This window comes from Thamnophis sirtalis, unplaced genomic scaffold, assembly GCF_051295495.1.
Source record: "Thamnophis sirtalis isolate CommonGarterSnake01/CBP01778 unplaced genomic scaffold, rThaSir2_p1.2 scaffold_2, whole genome shotgun sequence".
Classification (NCBI taxonomy): domain Eukaryota; kingdom Metazoa; phylum Chordata; class Lepidosauria; order Squamata; family Natricidae; genus Thamnophis; species Thamnophis sirtalis.
Window position 1 is genome coordinate 120,018,387 of NW_028261382.1, and position 20,703 is coordinate 120,039,089.

General features: G+C 38.2%; 1 protein-coding gene across 3 annotated transcripts; it reads right to left on the bottom strand.

Moving 5' to 3' along the window:
- Nucleotides 1–4,384: 4,384 nt before the first annotated feature.
- Nucleotides 4,385–20,703, bottom strand: EBAG9 (estrogen receptor binding site associated antigen 9). Of its 3 annotated transcripts, XM_087706768.1 has the most exons (8): nucleotides 20,501–20,703; nucleotides 19,449–19,597; nucleotides 17,709–17,806; nucleotides 15,348–15,426; nucleotides 15,056–15,214; nucleotides 13,285–13,392; nucleotides 12,468–12,559; nucleotides 4,385–4,903 (listed from the first exon to the last, which is right to left on the bottom strand). In XM_087706768.1, the coding sequence occupies exons 2-8, from the start codon at nucleotides 19,476–19,478 to the stop codon at nucleotides 4,783–4,785; spliced, it is 687 nt and encodes a 228-aa protein (XP_087562894.1). In that variant the 5' UTR covers nucleotides 19,479–19,597; nucleotides 20,501–20,703; the 3' UTR covers nucleotides 4,385–4,782. The 3 variants fall into 3 exon arrangements, with proteins under 3 accessions (XP_087562894.1, XP_087562896.1, XP_087562895.1); XM_087706770.1 differs by lacking the exon at nucleotides 19,449–19,597; XM_087706769.1 differs by lacking the exon at nucleotides 20,501–20,703 and having other exon boundaries at nucleotides 19,411–19,587.

Genomic DNA, 20,703 nt, shown 5'->3' on the forward strand with positions numbered 1-20,703 from the left:
TCACCACATTACCACTAAGTGGAATATGTGTATGTCAAATAAGTCAAGGTGATGGCCACAATTGTAATCAGAAGCCCACTATTTAACATGCATATCCTTTATAGCCAAAAGGGCAGTTTTTTTTTTTTAATCACACAGTTGTGATTCTGATTTTTGGCTCTATTTCTTGTCTTCAAAGAATATACCAAGAAAATATCTGGTGAATCTTCAGACTCCACATCATTGATAGAAAACCTTTGGAAAATAAAAAAAACTGCATCCTCTTGAACAGTGGTAAGCCATGGGAAACTCACTAACATTAGAGATTTAAACAGAGAACTTGTCCAAAATATCCTCAAAATAGTGCCTGATTTCTCTTGCTTTAGTACATCTGCCCACTGCTTCTCAAGATAAGAAATTCAAAGCATATTAATCATTAAGAAATGATCTCTGAGACCAAACTGCAATTGCATATGAGCAATACCTAGCATAGTTTTTGTATAAGCGATTCTTTTGAAGCAATCTGTGTTCAAAATAAAGAATATTTGTAGCTCAGGGTTGACATGAGGAGTCTTAGGTGATCTCTGAGCTTGGTTGTGGTGTGTGTGTGTGTGTGTGTGTGTGTGTGTGTGTGTGTGTGTGTGTGTAAAATCTAGACTCAAACCTGGGTGTTCTGGACAGTAGGGGCTATGGTGAGTCATTTCGTCTAGGACAGATTTGTGGATCTTGGCAGTGGCCATAGTGGCTGAGAATAGGGTGAGGACAGAGGAAAGGAAGGTGCCAGGGAGCTCAAGGGGAAGCAGGCAGGCATTCGGGGGCGAGGGGAAACGGGTGACAGATGCCAAACTAACCTTAGTTGTCCCATAAAATCAACCCAATTTCATTCTTGGGTTTTCTTTCAGCTGAAACCCCAGCCAAAGCAAGAGTTTGATAGAAGTTCCAGAATGAAATGGTTTGTTTCAAATTCAAAACATCTTTTCTTTTTTATTCTCTTCCCTCTCTCTCCCAAGCAGTAACCTTTTCAACTCTCCTTCGTCCAGAAGGAGCAGGTGGCTAGAACAACATTGCTGGAAAGTTGATTAATGGCACTAGCAGTTGCTAATGAGTGATATTACTACAAGCCATTGGGATATATATTTCACTCTCCTCTGTACACAATCTTCATTACAATTTGGATAATCGGCAGGTCTCTTTATTGACATAAGTGCTTCAAATCTACTTTTCAAGCAGTAGTCTGAATCTATTATGTTGCCAAGATTCCGTGTTAACAACTTTCCTCTTGGAAGTTGTTTTTGATTGGATCCCATTGAAACTAAGAAAAAGAAACTTAAATCCCATTACTTTCAGTGAAATTCAGTGATATCGAGGTTTATTCTCTGACAGGATAGTTATTTTTTGAGCTTTATTCAAATAACTGCAGCAATTCACTAAAATAATCTTATATTCTATTATTTAGATTCCCCCACTTTAGAGTCTAATAAAGATCCAGACGAATCTGTCTAATCTCTCATATAACTTAATACTACAAAAGATAAGTACATAGTAAGCAGAGGCGAGTTTCACGTAATTTTATCACCGGTTCACCGTGCACCGAAATGTGAGCATGTGTGCGCCTTCGTGCTCGCGTGCGCTGCTTGCACGCATGCACGCAGCTTAGAAAGCATGGCTAAATAGGATGGCATAGTGCCGGGGTGGGTGGGATGGCCCACCCACAGGTCACTACTACCGGTTCACCCGAACTGCTCCGAACCTGCTGAATACCACCACTGATAGTAAGCAAGTTTGCTTACCTAACTCCTTTTGAGAAGTCCACACTAACAGTAAAGAAAAAAATAACATAAAAACTGGTACAACTAATCCTTTGGCGTTGCAAAAACATCAACTGGAAAACTTTTTAATACATAAAATTTACTTCCATTATGAGAGCTTTGCACAACCCTTAATTCTGCTTTGATGACTGGTGGATTAGAAAGGAGGATAAGAGACTCGATCATGGGAGATTCCTAAACAAGCTGTGAAAGCACAGGACTCATACAAAACTTTCAACCTTGGATTTTGACAAGTACCTAAGAACTGGGTCATCTTGCTATATTAAGATACTGGAATAATTCATTCCAGGCTAGAATAAACAGATGCTCATTTTTCTCCTTAGAGAATCTTACCTCATATTGATTGATGGCAACTTATATTTATTTTCAAGATTAAGGATGCTTGGCCTAGGAGCAATAACTCTTAAGTTACACCAAGAAATGAAAGTTTATGTATACCTTGTGCTACCTCCTATTTGCCTCCAGTATATTTATTTATTTAAAATGTTTATATGGTCATCTATCTTAAACTTTGGGCAGCTCTTAACATAACCATAAAAAGCCCCTATAAAACAGTAAAAAAGATCAGACAAAAATAAGCTTTAATGATCTCGAGATGCTCCTCGGTAAGCTACAACGACCCTTGTTTTGTTCCTTTATGTCCTATCCTGAGTAAACAGCCAAGTTTTGGCCTTCCCAAAAGCTAAAATGGACAGGGGACTTGTTGAATTGTTGGGCGGAGGGCATTCCCTAGGTTAGAGATAGCCATAGTAAAGGCACCCTTCTGAGGCCCTATTAAGTGGAAGGATGTCAGGGAAAGGATCTAGAGCAGAGGTGTCAGACCTGTATCATCACATTGTCGACCCGTAATGTATCACAACTCCCCCCCTTTGCTAAACTGGGGGTGGGTGTGGCCAGCGTGTGACACATATGGCCCGCCAGCTGCAAGTTTGGCAGCCCTGACCTAGAGTCTGCCTACTGCACCTTATCTAGTGGAGAGGCAGATATTCTTAGATAGAGGTGGTTCTGAAAATAACCAGGTCTCCTGCCATGTAGGGCTTTTATGATAACCAGCATGTTAAATGGGACCCAGAGAGAAACTGGGAGCAGGGGCAGGTCATCGAGGTATAGCAAACCTATTAACACCTAATACTGTGCACATCATTGAATTCTGGACCAGGTGCAATTTTCAAGTGGCCTTCAAGGGCAGCCCTAGGTAAAGTGCATTCCACTAATCCAAATGGGAAGTGATTAAGGCAAAAGAGTGATCATGAGCAAGGTCTCTCAGTCCAGAAAAGGATGCAATTGGCACACAAAATGGATCTGTGCAAAGCCCTCCCCTCCCTTCTATAGTCACAGCTATCACTTGCTGGTCAACCAGAAGCTATGAGTCCAAGCAAACTGTGCATCAGCTTGGTCCAGGGGAGTGCAACCTGGTTTAAGTGAAGTATTAGTACCGCATTATGAAGTCTTAGTAAGGCCACAACTGCAATATTGCATCCATTTTTGGACACATTAGAAAAAAGATGTTGAGACTTTGGAAAAAGTTTTGAAGAAGAGCACCTAAGATGACTAAAGGCTTGGAGACAAAAACATCTGAAGAACGGTTGCAGGAATTGAGTTTGGCCAGAAAAGAAGAACTAGAGTGACATGATAGCAGTATTCCAGTATATGAGGGCTGCCACAAAGAGGAGTGAGTCAACTTATTTTCCAAAGCACCAGAAGGCAAGGCAAGAAACAATGGGTGGAAACTAATCAAGGAGAAAGGCAATTTGGAATTAAGGAGAAACTTCCTAACAGTGAGGACAATTAACCAGTGGAACAGTTTGCCAGAAGTTGTAGGGGCTTCATCACTGGAGGTTTTAAAGAAAAAAATGGACAGCTACCTATCTGAAATGGTATAGTGTCTCCTGTTTGAGCAGGGGAGTCGACTAGAAGACCCCCAAGGTCCCTTCCAGCTGTATTCCGATTGATGGAAATCACCATTGTTTGAGGGACTAAAAACCTAGAGCCACTCTATCTTGCAATGGTTGAGTCCATGCAGACTGTTACAGCTTCCAGGAACTTGGACAGGAACCATAACAGCATTACTTGCCTGGCTCAGGGAAATGTGTAACTGGGTATCCTCAGCATACTGATGACACCACATCCAATGCTGTCCAATGACCTCATGCAGCAGTTACATTGAGATGTTAAAGAGGAGAGGGAAAATACTCAAGCCCTGAGGCACCCCCCCAACACACACACATACAGGGGTCTAGGGAGTGAGCTTCTTGTCCACCAACTAGAACCAGAAAGAGACAAAGGAAGATTTTGCACTCCCCTCAAATAAAAATGCTGGGAACCATATCACGTAAAATCTCCACTTAATTTTCCCTACTTGAAAACAAGCATCTAATTCTAAAACAGATATGCCAGAGACACAAAGCAAAAAAGTCAACGTCACAACGGCTGGCATTAAGAATTTACTTTCTCTTCTGTGCAATAATGCTGTCAGTTCGGTCAGCTTCTTCACAATATGCAATGAGGCACTTGGTGTATTGTAGCAAAGACAAGAATTGTGGGAACAAGCAAAAAAAAAAAAAAAAAAGCAAGACTTTGTTTAAAATCATTTAATTAGTCTTTTCAGTAATAAGCGTAATAGACAATAGAATAGATTGCCATCATTCAACTATTTACACCTTTTTTGTTTTTACTTTAGCTTCAAAAACAGGCAGCTGAAGAGGTTACGTAGCAGTATCTCTTTGCAAGGAATGCAATGGGATTCGGCTTCAGCAGAAAACCCCCGTCCCGTCCTAGAGGAATTGGGTGCAATGAGGCTTCTGTCATTTCAACTGTCCAGCTGAAGATACGCTAAGGAATTATGAACTGTTTTTCCTGGATGACTTCAAAAATGAAATGGCAAACTTTAGTTCCATTAAATACTGAGATCATTAGAAAGGATGCAATTCAGTGGAAACCGAACCCTCTTCCTTTGCTGGCATAACAAGCGGCATTAAGACAACTTCACCCCGATTTTATTCTGTTCTTTCTTCATTAAGCGCTGTACTTCTTTCTCAATTTTCTTCCTTTGCTGCTCGGCTGTCCGTTTCTCTCTTTCTGCCATTTTCTGCTGCCTGAAATTTCACAGAAAATACAGAATTAAATGTCCCTCGAGTAATTCAAGATCATAGACTATTGCAGGCACTTCCTGAGCTTCACCGGTACCGGTTTGTTTGCTTATATTCTGCATGGGAATGGATTGCCAAATACCTGAACTGTACAAATGATCCAAATAATCCATCAGAAGGTAGATAAAGTGGAGCATCATTTCATTTTAAAAGTAGAATTATGACTGCATATTAAGCTACCAAGCTAAGAAATGGTAAATTGAGCTCTATTGACAGCACTTCCTGGGTTCAGTGACCAGCATCCTGCAGGATTAGATGGAACTCCTCCTTCCGGCAATCAAGTGGATCACAGTATGCCAAGTTTTCTATAGATATCCTTAATAACCTTATATTCTATCCAACATTTAGGTGATTGCTGTAAAATCCATTATTTGGGGAATTTGACCCTTTCTGCCATCACGTATGCCATGTTTGTTATTTTTTCACCTGCAACTTACCTTTACAAAATGCACTTTCAAAATTCTTTTGATAATTACATTAATGCATACATTAATAATTTCAAATGTTAATTTGAAATATGTTGTGTTCTATATTTTGGGCTTGGTTTTAATAATATATTCATTTATGTATATACCATCTTTTATTGTTTTACAAATAATTCAAGGTAGAGATCATATCCACCACACCTTCCTCCTCATGTTTTCCCACTGTGAGGTGCGTTGGGCTGACAGAGAATGACTGGTTTAAAGTCACCAAATTAGAAAAATACACTTTTTGTTACTCACTTCCACCGGTGATCCTTCTCATCACTAACTCTATGGGAGTGGAGTTGGCTATTGTTCCAAGAAATACTTAGGCAGCACTAGAATATACAGGTAGTCTTCAACTTACAATCATTCATTTAACAACCATTTAAAGTAACAGTGGGATGAAAAAAAAAGTGATTTACAACCATTCTTTGCATTTATGACCATCAGTCATATGATCCAAATTCAAGTTCTTGATAACTGGCATGTATTTAAAACAATTGTAGTGTTCTGGGGTCAAGTGAGTGCCATTTACAATCTTCCCAGTGGACATGTGACAAGCAAAGTCAATGGAGGAATTCAGATTCATTTAAAGACCATGTGATTAGCTTAACAACTATGGCAAAAAGTCTTAAAATCAGGTGCAACTCACTTAACAACCACACTACCTAGCAACAGAAGTCCCCATTCCAATTGTGATGGTAAGACAAGACTACCTGTACAGAGGGCCACTCACTATTATGGCCCAAATTCTCAAGTCAACCTTTCCAAACACCTGTTTTTGTTGCACTATAATTTCCATTATCTCCACTCCACATGGCCAATTATCAGGTGGGATCAGAGTTGCAACCCCACAATTGTAGAACCAAGAAAATACTTTTTTGCATACTGCATACGTTGGAAGTCCAAAATCAACGAAAATCTGATAATGGCAGTTTGCATGGCCTTGAAAGGAGACAAATTCATGCAGGAAGACGCTATTTAAGGACACTAATTGCCATGGCTGTTTACCCCTTTCTGAATGACAGGCAACATTTGGGAAGTTTTGCACTTCCCAAATACAATCAGTTGGTAACTGCAACAGTTGGGCGGGCTAAACAGACATATGAGTAATACAGCAAGGCTGTTCTTATGGTTCTGCAAAGCCAAGGATAATAACTTTGTTAATAAGAGGTAGGCTCAGTGTGTTCATTGATAAAACACCTTCAAGAGTCTGTAGAGATGCAAGGGGAAACTAGAATGAATGAGTAAAAATGGCCATTTGTTAATTTACAAAATTTATAAGGCTACTCAACTCATAACTTATTTATGATTGTGAGCAAAATACATCAGTTACAATAAAAAGCAATTAAAATCAACCAAAAGTAATATAAAAGCCATTTAATAAACCACAACAATAAATGTATTGGTTTTTTTATATAACAACTGCCATGCCGCTTTACTGAAAATTTAATTCCTTCTCTAGAAGAATAACAAATTAAGCAGTGCAAATGTGGATCAATTCGTCAACAATAACCTTATACTTGAAACAAAAGTGGTTTATAGAATTCAATTTAATTTGGCATGTTTTGTTTTGTTTTTAAATACTGTGTTTGTTATTAATGTTTGTTTTGATTTGCTTATTCCCTATCTTTTCTACCATGTTCTTAAATGCTCATTAAAATAAATAAATAAATAACCGCCTTTGGGGATTTTTGTTTTGTTTTGAGATTTGTGTTCAAATACTGTCATATTGTCTTTGAGGAAACAAAAGATTTCAGCTTTTTAGCTTGATTCTACCACGGCAAAGATCTCATACAATATCTAGCATTAGAAAGACGGCAATCTCCAAGCAATGCCTTCGATCCAGGACTCCAAATGGCAATGTTAGCTGTGCGGTGAGCCCTCTGCTGGCTTGCTAAAACATTTTGTGGGTTGTTTTTAATGCTGAATAATAGTTCACGGATACATAATTACACTCCCATCAGGCTATTTTCTCTTAAGGTGACTAACATTATCAGAGCGCAGAAGAGAAATAAGCCAAGGAAATTAAAGGCATGAGAGAAGAGGAAAGGAAGTAAAATTAAAATTAGTTTAAACCAATGCCTTTCACAATATATTTTTGTATTTTTGTAAACTATTAAACTATCCACCTTCTAATACCATGGCATGTTTCATACTCTGCTTTTGTTCTTCAAACTACTCCCCTTTTTTCCAGATCTCATAAACTATATCTAACCACTTCTTCTTGGTCTTCCTCTTCCTTTCAATCTATTTATTATTCCTTGATATATTTCTTTTACAATTTGATCCTCATTTATTCTCCTTATATTACCAAAGCACCTCAATCCATATTTGAAGCTATTCATTCTTGACTGTCTTTTTTTGTTGTACTGCATAGACTTTTTAATCACCCCAATTCTATTGTTTTTCGGAGTATAAGATACACTTTTTTGCCTCAAAAAAGAGGCTGAAAATCTGGGTGCGTCTTATACATCGAATACAGCATTTTTGGCCTCCCAAAGACCTGCCCCCTTCACCAAAATGGCCGTGCATACCCTTATGGAGGCTTTCAGAGAGCTCCTGGGGGCTGGGGAGGGCAGAAATGAGCAAAAAATGGGCCGTTCCCCCCCCCCCCCAGTCTCCAGTAGCACTCTATACGCCTCCATAAGGCTATGCATGCAAATTTTTTGAAAAAAATGGGCCCATTTTCACAAAAAACTGGCCGTTTTTTGCTCATTTTTGGCCCCCACCCCCCAGGAGCACACTGCTAGCCCCCTCAAGGCTATTCATGCCTTTTTTTAAAAAAAACAGGCCCGTTTTTGTGAAAAATGGGCCTTTTTTGCAAGGTTTGCAGAGTGCAAAAGCTTTTTTTCCCCTTTTGGAAATCTCTTTAACTGATTGGTTTTGGTTTGGTTTGGTTTTATTGGACATATATGCCGCCCTTCTCCCAAAGGACTCAGGGCGGCATACAACATAAAAACACATATGACAAAAGTTAAAAAAGATTAAATAGGAAATCCAATTGATTGATGAGAATTACATTGATCAAGTGCTGCACCAGCAGAAACAAAGTCTTAGGTGCTGCAGATTGTCAGAGATTTCCTTCTCTAGCACATGGATATACACATGGAATACACCTGGAAACATCTACCTACCTACCTACTCTCTCTCTCTCCCTACCTACCTACTGTATTTCTCTCTCTCTCCCTCTACCTACCTACCTACCTACCTACCTACCTACTCTCTTTCTCTCCCTATCTATCTACCGTACTTCTCCCCCCCCTCTACCTATGTACCTATCTACTCTCTCTGTCCCCCTACCTATCTACTGTATTTCTATCTCTCTCTATTTCTCTCTCTATTTCTCTCTCTATTTCTCTCTCTCTCTCTCTCTCTCTCTCTCTCTCTCTCTCTCCCTACCTACCTACCTATCTATTATTTTTTAATTTGCCTGTTCAAAACCTTGGTGCGTCTTATACTCCAGTGCGTATTATACTCCGAAAAATATGGTATTTATTCTCTTTCTGTCTGCCACACAAGAAAAAGGAAATAATGGGATGCCAGAGAGTGCAACAGAAGTATCTTATCAAACGGTCATACAGATTTTTTAAATTGTTAAATTCACTACTGTCAGCTAGGAGATATATCTCCAGTGGTGAAATCTAATTTCCCCCCTTACTGGTTCTGTGGGCGTGGCTTAGTGGGAGTCATGTGACTAGGTGGGCATGGCTATGTAGTCATGTGACGGTGGGGTCAAAAAAGAAAAAACTCACTTTAACAATGTCCTGCTGGAGCAGGGGGGTTGGACTAGATGACCTCCAGGTCCCTTCCAGCCCAGGATTGCTGTGCTCTTTCAAGGTATCCTCTGAAGCTGCATCTAGTGCCAGGTTTGTGGTCCTTCCTCCCTCTCCTTTTTCCCTCCCTCTCTCTCTCTCTCTCTCTTTCTTTCTTTCGCAGAACCCCCCACCGCTTTTTAAATATTTTTTTCCCTGCCTATTCGCCCAAACCCTCAGGGGAAAAATGCTTTAAAAAGTGGGGAAAAAAGCTTTCAACAATCCTGCTGATCAGCTGTGAGCCACACGACTGTCGGAAGCTCGCTTTTTTTCACTTTTTAAAGCATTTTTTCCCTGCCGGTTTGCCTGAACTGGCAGGAAAAAATGATTTAAAAAGCGGGGGGGGGGGGAGGTTTCGATAATTGTGCAGCTCACAGCTGAGCCGTGTGATCCTTGGAAGCTTTTTTTTACTACCAGTTTGCAGAACCAAGTATAATCGTCCCTACCGGGCTGAACCAGGAGGATTTCCCCCCTGTATATCTACATAAAAACATCATTTAAGTATTTCAACAAACCCAACACTTTTACTTCTGATTAGCTTTTACTGGGGCAAAAAAAAGGAGTCTTCAAAATTAAAAAAAATGTAAAAAAATATAGAACGTTTTTTTTTCTGGATCCCACTTCTTACTTTTTGCCATTGCCAATAGTAGCAATCAAAATTTTGCATCCTTGATACATGGGAATGCAGCCTTAGCAACTGATATATAATTTTATACTGTGGCTAAATGTTAAATAATAACTGATCAAGGATTTCCCATTGACTTGAGTACTCTACATATAATCTCCTCATTTATTTTACTGAGCTTAAAGGCTGCTCCAATCATAAACAACTCCGACTGGGATACATCCCAACCTCCATAAATTGAGTTAAAACAATACAATAAAAAGATAAATCATGGAAAACTGAGTTCAGTTCTCTATATAAGCAAGATATTCTCCACTAGTGCTTTGCCTACTTGCTAGGCTTCATATGCATCTCTCTTTTTTACTATCCTAAGCTCTTGGAAATAGAATTGGGACAATAATTATTTTTTTAATACATTATTTTTATTAAGCTTTTTTCAAAACAAAACATAAAAATTAAATTCAACATCCATTCTTCCCATTCCTAAGACATCGGTATATCCCCTTTTGTTTAGCATCTTACATACTTTCCATTCGTTTTTCATTTGCAATTTCTTCATTACATTTATAATTCCTATAACCTGATATTTACATATATCAATATTCTACTCTCATTTGTTATTTCTATTCTCTAACCACTGATACCATTTGTCCCATACTGTATAGTATTCTTTTTCTTCTTTATCTTGCAGTTTAAGAGTTATTTCTGCGCAGTCCATTATTTTTCTAATTATCATGTTTTCGGAGGGTATGCAGTCTATTTTTCAATGTTGGGCGTATGCTATTCTTGCTGCTGTCAGTATAGGAATTATGATATAATTGATTTCCTTTGTAAACGGTCCTCTAATTATCCCTAGCAAAAAAAATCTCTGGTTTAAATTGGATTTGAAAAAATTGGGACAATAATTAGAAGACTACCTAATATTTGAAAAATGTTAAATTACTATCCTAGCAATAACAGCACTCTTTAAGAGCAAAGGGCTGGTAAACTGAGAAGGTGTGAATTAGCAGCCCCCACAGCTGACAAGATCTGGCAGCAAAAGGCATGGCACATGTCAAGGCTGGTAGAAACCCTCGCCAATAATTTTCAGATCTAGAGATGTGATTAACTGCAGTTTCTTCAAAGGACATAAGGAGTTTTAGAAGTTTTAGAGCAGGTTTGCACTGTAAGCTTCTTCATATTTTTCAGAATAAAAATCTAATCCAGATATAGGCAATATAGTGTCTACAAGCATCAATGTCTCCTTAAGTAAGTACCCATCAGTTTACCTTTGACATCTAAAGACCTTTCTATAAAACATAAGTACCATATTGAGAGACCGCCTGCTGCCAATTACCTCCCAAAGACCCATTAGATCACACAGGGTTGGCCTCCTCCGAGTTCCGTCTACCAGCCAATGCCACCTGGCTACTACCCGGGGGAGGGCCTTCTCTGTGGCAGCTCCGGCCCTCTGGAACGAACTCCCCGCAGGGATTCGGACCCTCACCTCTCTGCAGGCCTTCCGAAAAGTCGTCAAAACCTGGCTTTGCCGGCAGGCCTGGGGTTGATGAGTTCCCCTCCCCTCTCGACTTGTATGGTTGTGTGATTCTTGGTTATTTTAATTACTTGTATTCTGTTCTATGTTCCCCTTTTCCCCCTTTTGAGTTGTTCGCCGCCCTGAGTCCCTCCCGGAGAAGGGCGGCATACAAATAATAAAATTCAATTCAATTCAATTCAATTTTTCGGACTCTAAGACGCACTGGAGTATAAGACGCACCATGATTTTGAAGAGAGCCATTTAAAAATAAAAAAAAGTTTTTGCACTCTGCAGGCCTTCCAAACCCTCTGTACGCCTCGTTTTTTGAAGAAGAAAAGGAGTGGCATGCAGAGCTTTGGGAGGCTTGTAGAGTGCTCCTGGCGGCTGGGAGGGGGCAAAAACAAGAAAAAAACAGCCTGTTTCTTGCAAAAATACGCCATTTTTTGCACACACAAAAAAAGGAGGGGCAAAAATGGCCATTTTATGCTCTTTTTTCCCTCCCCAGCCCCCAGGAACACTTTACAACCCTCCCAAACCCTCTGCACGTCCATTTTTGCAAAGGGGGCGGAGTTTCGGAGGTCAAAAATGCTGTATTCAGTGTATAAGATGCACCCAGATTTTCACCCTCTTTTTTGAGGGAAAAAGGTGTGTCTTATACTTTGAAAAATACGGTGGGTGACTTTCTTCAAAACAAAGCAGCACATCCTGGCACCCTATTTATCTGCAGGAATGTCAATAAACTCCAGAAGATTTGCCTTTTGGGTGCTTGGTGATACATCATGCTAATATTTTTATGTTTCCTTTACTCACTACTTGCAACTGTATCCTCAGTCCAAAAAGAAAGATTTACTGATAGAAGCTTAACTTCACATCTTAAATTAAGGCTGTTAAATAAAAAGGAAAGCTAAAGAGCCTAATGTCCTCTTGCCTCCATGCCAGGAGACAGGGAACAAAATTTACATAATGACTTCATTGATCATATGATAAACTATAGTTTGTCATTCTATCCAGATACAGCCACAGTGAACCCTATCTGAATCATGGTGGATGGAAAAATTATAATAATTACAGGATTTGGTAAAGTTACCTCAGAACTTCTTCTGCTTGCCAGGAAGCATCTTCTTCTTCTTCCCAAGCATTTCTGTTTTCCTGCCATGCCTCCATGTCTCCTAGTTCTGGCTGCAAATGAAAATTAATTAATATCTTCAAAATACTGTTCAATGCCACCGAGTAATTATTCTAATAAAGTACTGCAATTTAAATTCTGGAAAATGTAACCACCTATTCCTGGAAAGCACTGAAGGGAGACTTATAGACAACAATTTTCTTTGAATGTATTCACTGTAATACAGAAACCTAGTGTGTGTGTTGTGTATATATTACTAGCTGATAACCCGGCATTGCTCAGATATTTATTTATAGGGGGGAAATGTCTGGAAAAAATGTAATTTCTAATATTGATTTTCCCTCTTACCAGAGGGAGCCCCCTTGTGGAGTATTGTGAAGCCGTTACCACAGCAATCCCACTGCACTGTACAGTAGAAGCCAGTATGGCAGGACAGCACAATAGGCTATAACACACGTCCCTGGGGTGTCTTACCCCCACAGTATTTGTTTTCAGAGAGTAAGTCATCTCTTTACCAAGTTTGATTGAAATTGCTGGAGTCATTCCAGAGTTATGCTGGAACACACACACACACAGCCATTTATATGTATATAGATTCAACACCACCAAATGCTTCTAAATTTTCAAACAACTGAAGGCTTTATTAGATTATAGTTATCAATCTGTCTTGCCTATGGCCAAAAAAACAACAAAACAAAACCCAACCGCTAGCATTCCTTCTTTAAGACATTCTGGAAATTACACATACAAATTTTTTTGTGATAAAGAAGTTACTTACAGATTGATGAATAAAAGGAACATCTGGTGTAGCTGCTAATCTACTTGAAAATCCGGCACTACCATCCTGGTTGCCAAAATTTAAAGGTTCACGTTTTTTAACAATGATCTGAAAAGTATGAATTGAAAATAGTAATTGCAATATTACTATTATTAACAAATAAAACTGGAAACTTATTAGCCCAACTATAAAAACTGATGTCACACAACAATACTATGTTCATTGTTTCACAGATGTCCACTTACATTTCTGGCCAGTGCAAGAAGAGCAATGTGTCTGAACCCTGCAAGTTTTCCATCACTTTTTCAATCAACCAAAGTATCCTTAATTTGGTCAGCTCAATCATTTGATTTCTGGTTAGTGACTTGGAAGTGGAACTGGCTGTGAGAACAGCTCCTCTCTCTTTCCATGCTACTCTTCTGATATAGCTCCTCTTACGGCCCTGTACTTGGACTAACAGATTTAGGCTATAAAACAACCAGACATTTTGACAGAAATGCAGAAAACTCTTTTCACTGTTTCCTATGGACACGAGGATTTTGCAGGCCAAATACAGTCATCCAATCAGGATTCTTAAAAGCATGAGACAAAAAAATGAGGATGGGGAGAACACAAGATGAGGGATCCTCTGTGCTTGCGGGCTGCTTCCTCTTTTGCCTTCACTACAATTAAACCACTGCTCTCTGCTCTTTTCTTTTTTGGGCACAAGGTTTCAGCCATCATTCCTAAACTAAGTTTAACTCCTGGTTGTAAGTGATGCTGGAAAGCACTGCTTTTCTTACATTTTTCATCAACTCTTGGGTATGAATGAAAAGAGAAAAAAGTAGTTTGTTTAAATGTAGAAGCAAATACTTCTGTTCTGTTAACATCTGCAGGCAAGAAAAGTACTTTTTTTGCAGGCTTATTCACTTTTCAAATGGTCCAATGTTGTTTTCAAAAGCTTATCTGATTATTCCTCTTGATATAATACACACTCCAGACTGTTCAGTATTCTATAATCTGAAATAAGTTATCTTTGCACATACAATTACATACATAATTACATGCAATATCCCTACAGCTTACTAATGGTAAGGGATAGGACTGAAGCAAACTGAAGCAAACCACTTTGACTCTGCACATATAGGCTTGTCCAGCTGCTTAGTGGAATGAGGTGGGGCTTTACCACAGCATCAGTCTGAAGGAAGTTGGCATGCAATCCTGCTAAACCCTCAAACAAAAATGTATAACCTCGCTCAATCCACATAACTTAATTCATATGTAGTAACTAGTTTTGGTTTCAAACTTTCTTCTTTAACCTCACCCTTGATTAAAACTATAAAGCTCAACATATATAAACACATTAAAATGAGTGGGAAATTATGTTAACATACAGGTCATTCAATATGATTACATTTCAAATACAAAACAGAAAAGAAAAAATAATGTAAATGACTTCTTTGCTACATATATATCCTGCTGTACTCTCAAAAAATACAAACACAAAAGTCAGTAAACTTTGTGTAGAAATGAAGTTTTTTTATGATGTAAAACTGAAGAGAGAAAATTATTGCCTGCTTTGGCAGTTTCAATATATTCAAATCTATGATGACGAATTTAAATAGCTCAAATGCTGTACCTCTACTGGATATGATCATTTTTAAAGTATAGTAGTTAACTGCATATGCTATCTAACTGAGCCACAGATAGAAATCAATTTTCACTGCTAAGTAACCACATTAGAAGGAAGTATGGAAGATTTTAGACTGTTGTGAGAGTGCTGAAAACATACTTTCTGTGTTTTCCTTATTGTTGGTGCCATGTCCTTAAAATAATCAGGCTCCATTTCTTCCAATCCATTTTGTTGATTGGCCACAGTGCCATTGCCACCTTCAATTTTCACACTTGTAGGGGCATCTTCATCCCATGAAGACCAATCTTCTACTTCTGGCTAAAAAGAAAAGGGAAAGAGTTCCGTTCTTTATTGGCCATCCAATGTTCATAATTTATAACCTATTTTTATTGGGTCATTTGGTAGAAGAATTGGGTTTAAATATTGATATCCAGACCATTCAATATATTACTTGTTTAGGAACAGACGAAAAATCCACAGTAGTTGGCAAAGTTATTTGGTCTCCACTAAGCTTTCGTCCTCTTCCAGTCCTGAAAAAACAAAAGTTTCTTCTTAACTCTCACACATTTGATAAAAGTTGTAAATAACAAATAATTTAAAAGCTAAATTAAAAGAATATTTTAAAAACTTAGCACTTTTCATTTAAGTTTAGCTACAGGGAGTCCTCAACCTATGACCACAAGCAAGCCCAAAATTTCTGTTGCTAAGCAAGACAGTTGTCAAGTGAAATTTGCCTCATTTTACAACCTTTCTTGCCACAGCTGTTAAGTGAACCATTGCAGTTGTTAACACAGTTAAGTGAATTTGGCTTCCCCCTTGACTCTGCTCGTCAGAAGGTCACAAAATGTGATCACTCTGGGAAATTGCAATTGTCATAAATATTAGTCAGTTGTCAGTCTGAATTTTGATCACATGACTATGGGGATGATACAACAATTGTTCAAAAAAGGGTCATAAGTTACTTTTTTCATTGCTGTTGTAATTTTGAATGGTCACTAAATGAACTATTGTAAGTTGAGGGTTACCCGTTCTGATTAAAATTCTAATTTAAAAATAAAAACCAACAGTTCTGATCTCCAGATCTTTTTCTATCAATCTAAAACCCAAGGCACATCTTTTACTGGTACTATCCATATTACTCAAGGAATTTTTCATTAAGGTATAATGAGCTTCCTTTATAAAATGATGCAATAAGAAAAAGTACAGTAGAATCAACATTTAACAAAGCTAACTTTAAGAAAACAATTTAGTATATCTATAAAACAACATTACAGATTACATTGTGGTATGTCAACTGCCACATTCATGCTCATTTAGATGAATTCTCCTATAATATAAAGAATGTCTTATTTTCCATATTGAAGAGATTTCAATATTGAAATATTGAAATATTGAAGAGATTTCAATATTGAAATATTGAAGAGATTTATATGCTTTAGTGCTTTTCAGTATTAAAAACATGCTCTACATTTTATTTCTACCAAGACATTAAAAAATGTGCTGTGTTAAACTTCCAAATCCTGCAGACAGGTGAAAAAATAGTATGCACACTGGACATGTATATTTGAAAGCGTAAAAAATACATTATTTAAAAAATGGAGTAGAAAAGTATAGCATATATTTATAAAATCAAAATCTTAAGAGCAAAGTAACTTTATAGAACCAGAGGAAATATTAAACAAAAACGGGAGAACTACAGTAAGGAAAAATATTCCTGTTCCAATCATCTGAATTTTAAAGAGAAATTGCCAGTCCTTTTCCTTTATAAACCAAATCAAATATTAGATTTCTTTTGCCCCAAAGATTATAGCCACTATTGATGCAGCACAAATGCTTACAAAATAAAAAGTAAAGTTTATTGCATGCCTCGGCATTTTTTTCTGTTGTGATAAAAGCTTAAACAAAAATTAATATGTTTCCTTAGTCCCTTAGAAAATATTTATAAACATTTTCTGAATATATACTTATTCATATACCTGTTTAATCAGAAGTAGTATCTATAATTCAAGTAACAATTCACAGCAGTTCTCAAAACAGTACAAAACTTAATCTTAGCCAAATACTAGTATTATATTACCAACTGTCCTTTATGTTATTTGACTTTGTGGCTTTTTCCTAAAGTAAATATATTATTTCCCTTTCTCTTAATACTTGAGATATTTATTAATTCAATCAATTACTCATTGTATGTACGCAAAGAAAGAAGCACACACCTACAAAACAGGTTCTTTTATAAATAAAAATTTGTATCAGACATTTATTCTTAAGTGCTAAAACTAATCACATGACATTATAGTTTTCTGTTTTTGTAAGCATCGTTATAATACTGGTTTCTTTATCTATACCAGTGGTAGTCAACCTGGTCCCTACCGTCCACTAGTGGACGTTCCAGCTTTCATGGTGGGCGGTAGGGGTTTGCTGTAACTCTGCTTTATAAATTTTATAAATAAAGTTACTTCCCTACTTTATAAATCACCATTACTGTGGAACAGGTGGGCGGTTAGAAAATTTTACTACTAACAGAGATACAAAAGTGGGCAGTAGGTATAAAAAGGTTGACTACCCCTGATCTATACAAAGATAATAGGGATATTAATGATTTTTTAAAAATCTCAATGCAATATCAAATTACATCACTATTTATTGTTCAATTAAGGAAGAAATTTAACTTCCTGTTTGTAACCGTTTTAAACTGTCATAAAAGAAGTATTAAGGAATACTACATTCCCCCTTTCCCAAGCTCTCAAGAGAAATGAGTTAGAATCTTAGAAGAAAAATCAGAGCAAACTCACATGCAACCTTTGATATTTACCTGCAAATCAATCTTTTAAAAAAAGATAGTATTGCTGCCAAGCATGTACAAATTTTAAATAGACGGAACTGTGTAATTGCCATGATGAAAGACTTCACCTGAAAAAGAGGGGAAAATGTACTTGTAAGAGTAATGCTACTTTGCAATGGTGGTTGCTCTGGCACTTCAATGTAGTTATAACCTATTAAGTATGACTTCAAATGCATATTACTATCAAAAAACAAAAGGAAAGTGTGGTATTGAAGAAGATCTAATGCAGTTCACAGTGCTAGTCTGCAAGCAGAATTGCTACATCAAATTTGCCACTGATTTTTAAGAAATCAAGAATACTAGTGGAATATGTATTCATACTGTGCTAGACCTCAACAAAAACTGTCAGAATCTATAGATATATAGAGCACTTCAAGAAATAGAAAATGTTTTTTCTCCTGACAAGGTGGGACAGCAAGTTAGTTGATTAACTAACTAGCTCAATAACCTAATTGTGGATGGTTTGTGCTTCTTTTCCAAACCATAGTGTGATCTATTCCGTTTCCGTATTCCCGTTAGCTTTCTTTGATATCCCAACTATGTGCATTATAATTAATACTAATGAGAATGTGTCTCTGAATTAACAGGGGGAAAACAACATTTAAAAACCCCATAATTTGGATGAAAACTGTTTTGCCCATCTGAGTAGAATATCCCAGTGGAAAGAGAGTAGTCTACTCCAAGAGAGTAGAAGATGGATTAATAGGATCAAACTATTCATCAAATAATTTGACTTTTCAAAAATCAACTTACTTTTCTTCCCCTTTCACTGGAGCATAACATTCAATGATGACTAACCTATAGATTTCTATCTTCTAAAAACCTATATAATTGCAAATACTTTCCAATACATATTTTCAGTTTCGTGTGTGTGTGTGTGTGTGTGTGTGTGTGTGTTCACTTTCTTGACAGTATTCAATTCCTCACTGGGAAAGAACATAGTAAAATATGTTAATTCATGCTTTTTACCATTACCAATACCTTACAATCCATATCTTAATCATTCATATGCCATGATCATCACCAGATGCAGGACTCTATTCAACTCAGGCTTTCATATACTATAATTTTTAACGAAACAGAGATTACTAGCTATAGTCACACACATGCCAGTGTATGTGTCTGTTTTGATACATTTAGTATCAAACAGTCTGTTTTGATACATTTAGTCTAGTGTGCCACATGAACAACCAAGTTTTATCTCAAGTATACTCACATTTCTATAGTCAAAAATTTAGAAACTACAAACAGGTAGAAAGTTAATATATGTTGCTCACATCCCATCAACTAGCTGGTAAATGCAATATAGTGGAAAATATACCCAAGAGACTTTTAAAATCTAATCTAAAGCCTTATTTCTCAGGATACCGCAATTCCAAATATGGGTTTTAGGATTTATGAGAATGAAATCAAGCTTGCTGAACATAGGCTTCCCCTTCATAAATTGTATAAATAATTTGGACACCACAGTAATTAAATGCTGAACGCATCAGAGAAACCAAGTACTCAATGTCAACTTCAAAGATCACTGTGAATATCACAAAAAATAAAAGTGTTGCTCCTTGGGGCAAAAAGTGCTTGTTGAAATAAAAAACAAAACCAGCATGGTCACAGGTGTTGCCATACTAAAATCAGCTTGCGTGGGAGAGAAACTTTTTGTTCTAATATTTACCCTTCTCTTTCCCATGGAGGAAAACAAAACCAACCAACCACAGAAACTCTATGGAGATTTTCAGTCATCAAAGGTCATGGTTGTCCCAAAGGTGCTTCTTTTTTTCAAAAGGCAACTGGATTTACTGGTTTTTCTTTGAAGGCGTTTCCCTCCTTATCCAAGAAGTTTCTTCAGCTCTGACAGGATACTGGGGAATAGAAGGATTTATATCACTTGCAGACAGCTGGTCATTTGCATCCTTTTTTTTTGGGGGGGGGGGGGATATAACCCTTCTATTCCCCACTATCCTATAAAGAACTGAAGAAGCTTCTTGGATGAGAAGCGAAACGTCTTCTAAGAAATTGTCTCTTGGGACAAAAAAAAAAAGCACCTTTGGGACAAACATGGGAAACCTTACCAGCTAAATTTACAGGTGCACCATGATTTTTTTTTCTTTAAATCTTCCCTAAATTCAGTTGGAAAGTAAGTGTCCGACATTGCATTCATTTATGATTTTAAATTTTTGCAACGGTAGAGGTTTTGTATTGGATTAAGATTAACAGAGTTGGAAGGGGCCTTGGAGGTCATCTAGTCCAACCCCCGCTCACGCAGGAGACCTTATACTAGGGATTTGAACCGCCGAACAGCCGACCTTTCTGATCGACAAGCTCAGCGTCTTAGCCACTGAGCCACCCCAATATAACACACACACACACACACCCAAACCAAAGATTTTGTACTGGACTGAGTTGGAAGGGACCTTGGAGGTCATCTAATCCAACCCCCCTGCTCACGCAGATGACCTTATACTAGGGTTTCGAACCGCCGACCTTCCTGATCGACAAGCTCAGCGTCTTAGCCACTGAGCCACCCCAAAAAGGTCCGTTGACAGAAAAAGCCACGTTGGACCCTCCCGGAGGCTTCCTTGGGACGGCAAGGCCGCCCACCTCCGGGATATGCATGGCAAACCAACCAGCGTCCGCCTCATCAGGACTCCGGCCTGAGGGAGGAGCGGGGTAGCAAGATCCGCCCGCCCGCTTTCTTCTTCCACCGGGAGAGAAAGTGGCTCAAAGGGAGGCGGCTCCGGGGCAGGCGCGCTCCCTTCGCTCACCTTGTCCAACGCGAAGGCGAGCGGACGTGGAAGCGTCGTGGCTCAAGCCGAGGGACAGCCGCTTCCCTCGGCGACCGCGACTTCCCTTCATTCAAAAGAGGATTGGGGGGGCTCCGTCCCAGCCGCGCCTCTCGGCTCCTCCATAGCTTCCCTCACCGGCCACTACCGGCTCCACCCTCCTGTCACCCTAGAGACGCCGCCCC